Source organism: Sciurus carolinensis, chromosome 3 (genome assembly GCF_902686445.1).
Source record: "Sciurus carolinensis chromosome 3, mSciCar1.2, whole genome shotgun sequence".
Taxonomy (NCBI): Eukaryota; Metazoa; Chordata; class Mammalia; order Rodentia; family Sciuridae; genus Sciurus; species Sciurus carolinensis.
This window is the reverse complement of record NC_062215.1, coordinates 21,113,416-21,120,928: the sequence shown is the minus strand read 5'-3', so window position 1 is coordinate 21,120,928 and position 7,513 is coordinate 21,113,416. Positions and strand designations below refer to the sequence as shown.

General features: G+C 40.6%; 1 protein-coding gene across 1 annotated transcript; it reads right to left on the bottom strand.

Moving 5' to 3' along the window:
- Positions 1 to 2,947: 2,947 nt before the first annotated feature.
- On the bottom strand, positions 2,948 to 4,003 carry Krtap29-1 (keratin associated like protein 29-1). The gene has a single exon (XM_047543773.1). It carries the CDS (start codon positions 4,001 to 4,003, stop codon positions 2,948 to 2,950), a length of 1,056 nt encoding a protein of 351 aa, XP_047399729.1.
- Positions 4,004 to 7,513: the final 3,510 nt, after the last annotated feature.

Here is a 7,513-nt window from a genome sequence, read left to right as displayed (position 1 = left end):
AAAACGCAGTCTGTAAAAAGAAAAAAAGAAAATGTAATTGGAGAGAAAAATGTAAAATAATAAAATTGCTGAACATCAGCTTCACTTCTCACCAGTTCTCCCTGCTATAAAATTTTGTGGTCAAATTTTTCCATGTCACCACAGAAATCCCACAGTGAACATCCTCTACTTGTTTTCCTATGAACCTGTATGAGAACTTTAGTGGAATGTATCCTCAGGACCAGAATTTCTGGATCAAGTAGTATGCATTAATATAAGTTACATAAATTGATCTAGATTGTTTCTTAAAATGGTCAAACGAGCCAATAATCCCATCAGCAATCAGAATGATTCCTATAAACCCACATTCTCAACACTTAGTACAACACAGCATAGGATCTATGCCCCATGAGCCAAATACCACTTGCAGCATGTTTTTGTAAATTAAATTTTATTAGAACTCAACCACACTCATTTGTTTACAAGTTTCTTATCAATACTTTCACAATGCAAAGGCAAATTCAGTAATTGGGATAGAGACCATATGCTCCCACTAAGCCTAAAATATGTATTATCCATCCCTTTAGAGAAAAACATACTGAACTCTGATATTCTACTTTTTGCTAGTAAAATACTTATAAGGTGATATTAGATTGTTATTTTAATTTGGATTTCTCTGAAAGATACTACTTTTGAGCATCCTTTCACAGAATTTAGTTTAGGGGTTCATTTTCTGAGACATTCTGTTCATATCTCAAGGTACTTCCTTTTCCATCAGTTCCAGAGGTGTAAGAGGCTTTAGCCTTAATCCATTGAAGAATAACTAGAACTTTATGGAAAACATAGAAGAGTCTTCAGAGTAAAACTAATCTAACTCCTTTCTTTTTTGTAAATTAGGACCCTGATCTTGCAAAAGGTCTCTTTTGAGCTGACTCAGGGCTCTTTTCTCAACATGACTTTGAACTTCCCCTGTGGGATGCATTCCCAAGTCCTATACTTGGACTCTCAGTGAGATCATGCTGTGAAGTTCTAACTAGAGGTAGAAATGATTCCTGCATCCTTTGATCAATGCTTTTTTTTCTTTCAGTAGCCATTAGTTTAACCCAGCAGACACCTAGCCTACCAGCAAGTCCTATCCTCCCTACAAAGGAATGTCCTAAAAAAGAGACTGTGTGGAGAAAGAATAAATACTAGGGACTGATATTGACCAAATTATCATGTACATATATAATACATAATAGCAAATTCCATATCATATATAATTGCAATGCATCAATAAAAGATATGGTTAAAAAAGACGAATTGTTGAACCTTGAAAAGAAAAGAAAAAAAGAGTCTGTGTAGATCATGGTCCTCATCTATATTAATATTGATTGGCATTTCCACAGGCTATGCTTTGACTTGAATGCTAATGGTTAATACACTGATTATTTTTTGCTGCTTTGCAAATAAATTCTCTAACTACTGATGGGGGGGCAGTTGGATGAGCCCTATATCTCATGTAAATGATCAAATAAATAATTTCTTTTAATTAGACCCATGACTCTTTATCAAATAAGTTCCATTGTATGTCTTACAGTAATATCGAAGTAGTATCATATGCCTGGACAGTTCACATGGCTCATGCTTCTTGGAGAGTTGTTCCTGAATTCTGTTCGTGGAAGCCAGGATAGACATATAGACCAATAAAAGCACTGAAACTGCTAATTGAGAATTGATTAATAATAGAATGGAGATTCCATAAATAAACCTATAAATATATCAATATTATTAAATAGACCTAGAGTCAACTCATTTTAGATGAGAGTCCTCAGGTCATCTAATAATCTTTTCTGTAAGCAGTTCTGGAATAATTAGATAGTCACATGTAAAAGAAACCTGTTTTGTCACAGTGAAGAATCATGGCCTTTCAATTTCAGACCTAACTCACTCCATAGACCCAGAGCTCCTAGATTAATAGAGAGACCAGATCCCCTTGAGGAAGGACCTTATACCACTGTAAGCATGCACTATAAATCCTCCTCTAAGATTTCCCCAAAAGAAACCCAATGCAACCATTTTTAAAAAGTTTAGGTTCAATAACTACATACCAGAACTATAAAACAGGATCTGAAGTTCCCTTCAACAAATTGTTTTTAAAACTGCCTCTTAAAATTTCAAGAACACAACCAACAAACCACCAAAAAAAAAAAAAAAACTAGAGTTTTAATTTTGTTTAAATTGGCCATTAAGTAAATTGATCATTAAAACCAGTGTTAAGTGAATTTAATTTCCCTAAGCTATTCTCAGTGTTTATTTTAATCTATGGCTTCCCTGAACCATTTCTGGGTTTCCCAAGTCTACTCAGTATGAGGCAACTGAGTCCACTCAGTTCAGAAGAGCTCTTGGTGGTGAAAAGACTGAAAGCAAGTGAATTCTGTGTCCTTTTTCCCTTCCAGCTTGAACATCTATAATTCTAGACACCTGCTACCCATACAGACCAATGCGAATGCTCTGACTTGGAGGACCCAAGGTCACTATGTTCAAATGCAACCCAAAAGTAATCTAGGTAGGGGCATGAGGAAAGGAACAAAAGTACTGTGTGAGTCTTACTCATTACACTTAACCACTCACATTTTTATTTTCAGTTGGCAGCAAAGGAGTATTCTCCAATCTGAAAGACTAGGAAGCTTCAAAAACAGGACAACTGGACAAAAAGCTTTACTGACATGAAATGAATTGACAACATCAGGAAATGCAAGCTACATAGTGGACCATACTTGCTGAAAGGTTACCCTCAATTAGGAAGGATTTATCAGTGGCTAGCAAGTTCTCTCCTGAGTGCCTAGAGAGAATGTGGAGCTGGACTCTAAAGATAGAGAACAGGTAACATTTGTGCCGCCAGAGATACGCACCCACAGGATGGCTCTGCCCTTATGGACAGTAGCAAAACCTCAGAGGAGGTGTGAAAAGTACTCCATCAGTGAAGTCATGCTTTACACAAGCTGGACTCACAACTGGGTTGGCCAGAAGTTGGCAAGCAGGTATTTGCTTTGCATAGACTTGGGGAAGTTGGTTGGAAGCAGCTGAAGCCATCACTGATTGATTTTCCTAAACCCGTCACACAGCAAGCTGGTTGGCAGGAAGGGGATTTGCAGCCACTTTGTTTGTAGGAAGTGGATCCACCACAAGTTTGTTGGCCAGAAAGCATGGCGCCACAGAAAGCTGGTTTGCAAGAGTTCTTTACAGAACAAGGGAATTGGCAGTTAGCCACTGGCTGACAGATGAAGGATACAGAAGGAGTTGGATGGCAGTGAGGTGCCTGGCAAGCAGAAGGTACACAGCAAGAAGGACTGCAAGAACTGAACACACAAGTCAATGGCTGGCAGGAAACAGGCATGCAGGGAACTGATTGGCAAGGCTCAAAAATGTAGCAGATGGGTTGGTAATAAGTAGCTTTGCAGGGCTGGACTTCACCACCAATGTGTTGACGTGAACCTCTTTGACAGCAAGTTGGTTGGCATGGACTAGATGCACAGATGATTGGTGGGCAAGGGGTTTCAGGACCAGGAGTTGCTTCAGAGCAGGATGGCTGGCAGGATCTTGCATCACAGCAGATTGATTGGCCACAAGGTGCCTGGCTGGATCCAGAGGTGCTGACAGGTTCTTGGCAGGAGCTTTGTTGACAGGGGCTGACATCACAGCATTTCGTCTGACAGCCAGTGGATTCCAAGCAGGACGGGTGACATGATGTAACTGGACAAGCAGACTGACCGGTGCCAGATTCACAGCAGGCCATGCGGGAGCAGATGGGTTTGCAAACAAAACCCACACAAGAAGTTTCTGGAAGGCCGGTAGGTTCGGGGCCACTTGGAGCCCTGCCGAATGGCTGACAGTTTTCTTGACATGTAACCAGTTGCCATGTCCTGCTCTGGCAGGAACTGGGCAAACAGATAGCATTTCGGAAGCTACCACCCTTTGGGCATATGGCAGTGGTAGGCACAGCTGGAACAGCTGTGCTGTTTCCGGGACAACTGTCTGCCATGGTGCTGATGCTAACCCTGCTGAGAAGTCGGAAACTCAGTGCATCTGAGTTCAGAAGACGGCTAATACAGAGGGGTTTTTATAGTCCTTCACCAGGGGCGTGGGTACCAGGGCATCTTTCCTTGTTATTGTTTTTATTCATTTGCCAGCAAACATCTGATTAGAAAGCTTCAGGAGCCCAGCAGATATCCCTACTTAGAAAACATGTCTGTAAAGCTGGGAGTTTTCTTTGCCAAGTTTGAATTCATTGATGCCGCTCTGGGATGAGCTGTCTCTTTTACAGGTTGCTCCCCAGCCTCACTGAAGCAGGCCTCTCCCCTGCACCCTCTCATCAGGAGGCCTCCCCCACGCCAAAGCACCTGCTCTTCCTCCAGGAATGCAGTTCTGCACCATCCAGTCAGGAAATGAGGCTCCAACCCTACTAGGAGAGAGGGTATCCAAGAGCAGGAAGGGAAAATTAGGCGGTGGATCCCAAAGCCACTTGTTCTCCTCTTTCTGGGACCATCCCATTTGACTTTCCTGAAACTTGACTTTATTAGTACTATGACCAATGATAATAGCTCTCACGGTTTCCACCTACTTCATACTTACTATATTTAGCACACACCTGACTGCATTTTTCATCTATCCTCAAAATGACCTTAGTAAGTATCATCACCCATCGCTATGTCAGAAGTGGCAAAACTAACTCAGAGAGTTTAAATCATGTTCCCCAAATGTACAAGTGATGAGTATAAGCAAGATTCAAACCTAGCTAGACTGGCCCCCACACCTCTAACCTTATCTATTTGTTAGACCTCCTGACTTTGGGGAGGTTGGGGAGGGCCAACTCTAATAGTGATTGCAGGCTGACATTTGTACAGCAGAGTGCCAGCTCACCAGCATATTGTCCAGAACCCAAGCTGGTCATCATCTGCCCACTGATGTGACTGTCATCATCAGTTAGATCAAACTGGTTGAATACTTACCCTCCTTACCAATACACCCAAAGACAGTCTTCTAATTTGGAAGTTTTAAAAACTGCAAATATTTCATCAAGAAGGATTAGATATATATTATGGAGTCAGCAGCATATGAATCGACAAATTTTTAAAAATGCAACATTCAGAAGTAATATCAGGACATTACTGCAAAGTAGTTGTAGAATTAAGTCAAGCTTTTCCAAGAGGTACTTGTGAGGGCTCTCCTGATCCTTCTCTTTTTGCTCTGGGCTCATCCTGGCTCTGCATGACTGACCAGCTTTAGCATTCCACACAAGTCCACGTCCTGGCCGGGATCATGCTGGATATGCATGATGGAATGGAAAGGCAATGGCTTTGGATGCCAGGCAGGGCTGGTCTTGATTTCTGACTCAGCTACTAACTCACTCTGTTGGACATGTTAGCTAATCAGCCAAATTGTCAAAGTCCCAGGCTTTCATCAGCAGCATTGTTGTTTCTTGGGTTATTTCCATTCTTCTTTGGCTGCTTCACAAATTAATGAAAATGTTGGAAATTCTGGATGGTACTTGGCAAAGTGTTGAATACAAAATGCTTTCTCTTTCACCTCATTCTAAATGAAAGAGGTCGTTTTCTGATCAAAGTGATGTCTAGAAAGCATTCACACTGGTCATCAAAATGCCTTTTTCAGCCATAGCTTTCTATGTCACACCGTGGATCATTTCTGCTGCCTGCCTTCTCACATCTGATCTTTTTGGTATCTTTCAAACTACAGGGATCCTTGTCCTACATTCTATTCCTTTTGCACCCCAAAACTGCTCATCTCCCAAGAGGAAATACTTTGGATCTTACCAAACAGGTCAGTAAAAATGGGAATATGAGTCTATTTGTAAAAACACTTCGACTTCAATCTGAAAAAAAAAGTCTAGTACATACCACTTGTATAGATTTAGAGCAATTCATTTTTATCCATTTTTCTCTGATCCCGATCTCATTTTCTTTCCTCTTAAAGAAACCTCTCAATAAGAAGAAAATCCATTTTGCTGTAGTTTGTGGCACTAGAGATATCTAGTGTGTCACCAAACACATCTTATGACCTCATCAAGAAGTATGGTGACTCCCTAAAAAATTGGTGACTTTGGACCATACTGGGTTTTAGTTATTTGTATGCTACTTACTACTAGTGACTCTCCTGAATTGTGTGTATGTTCTCTGTGTATACACATATGTATGTGTACATGCCCGTAAACCCATACATACATATGTGTGGTATTGTTTTTGAAGTTTATACACACACATAGTTTTCTAAGGTTTACTTATTTATATCAACCAACATTATGTTCGTAAAGTTCACCATGTCATATGTAATCGATGTCCAGTCATTTTGACTAAAGTATAATGTTCCATTATGTGACTATACCACAATTTACTTATCTGTCCCTGGGCACTTGGATGGTTTGTCCTTCAGATGTTTCATCTAACACATAAAAGAGAAAATAAGGGAGAATAAATCTTATCTCACAGAATTGCTGTGATTTTCGTGAAGCACCAAGCCTAGTGCTTGACACAGAGATTTAGATAACCCTAGCTAACTCCTCTTCTGACTCTGGAAGAAGACAGAGATAAATGCCAATGGCCTGATGAGATGTGGCTAATGTGAAAATTAAGTTTCACTTGTGGCTCTCCCCTTCTGTCATTGCCTAACCTACTCTTTCTCAAGTCAGTGGTTTTGCCTCCCAGGGGATGTTTGGCAATGACTAGGCAGAGACTAGGGGTGCCACTTAACAATCTACAAAGGTTCAGCTCCCACAACAAAGAATTACATGGCCCAGAATGATCACTATGCCAAAGTGGAGAAGCCCTAGTCTAACCCTTCCTGTGCTTGGGATTACTCAAACTGCATGTCAAGGGCAAAAGATAGACCTCTATTCTCTACACTTAGTGAAAGAGGTGACTGCTTTGAAGAGACTCTGTACTTGGACATTGTAAGAGGATATGTAGGAAGTTTACACAAAGAGTATCTGTGGGAAACAGGAGAACATAAGGAAAGTTCTCCCATAACAAATCCAGGTTAAAAGCATTAGACAAAATGTAGACCAATGGTACAGAATAGAAGACACAAAGACAAACCCACATAAATGCAGGAATCTCATACTAGACAAAGATGCCAAAAACATTCACTGGAGAAAAGATGGCTTATTCAACAAATGGTGCTGGGAAAATGAAATCCACATGTAAAAAAATTAAATTCAACCCTTATCTCTCACCCTGCATGAACTCAACTCACTGTGGATCAAAGACTTAGGCGCTAGAACGGAGATCCTTCAACTACTGGAAGAAAAAGTAGGCCCAGATCTTCACCATGTCGACCTAGGATCTGACTTCCTTAACAAGACCCCTAAAGCACAAGAAGCTAAATCAAGAATCAATAAATGGGATGGACTCAAACTAAAAAGCTTCTTTCCAGCAAAGGAAACAATCAATAATGTGAAGAGAGAGCCTATAGATAGGTAGAAAATCTTTACCACATCCACCTCAGGTAAAGCATTAATCTCTAGGATATATAAAGAACT

Bases quoted from the DNA above. Each gene is read 5' to 3' on its own strand.
- Krtap29-1 (XM_047543773.1), bottom strand. From the start codon at position 4,003: ATGGCAGACAGTTGTCCCGGAAACAGCACAGCTGTTCCAGCTGTGCCT.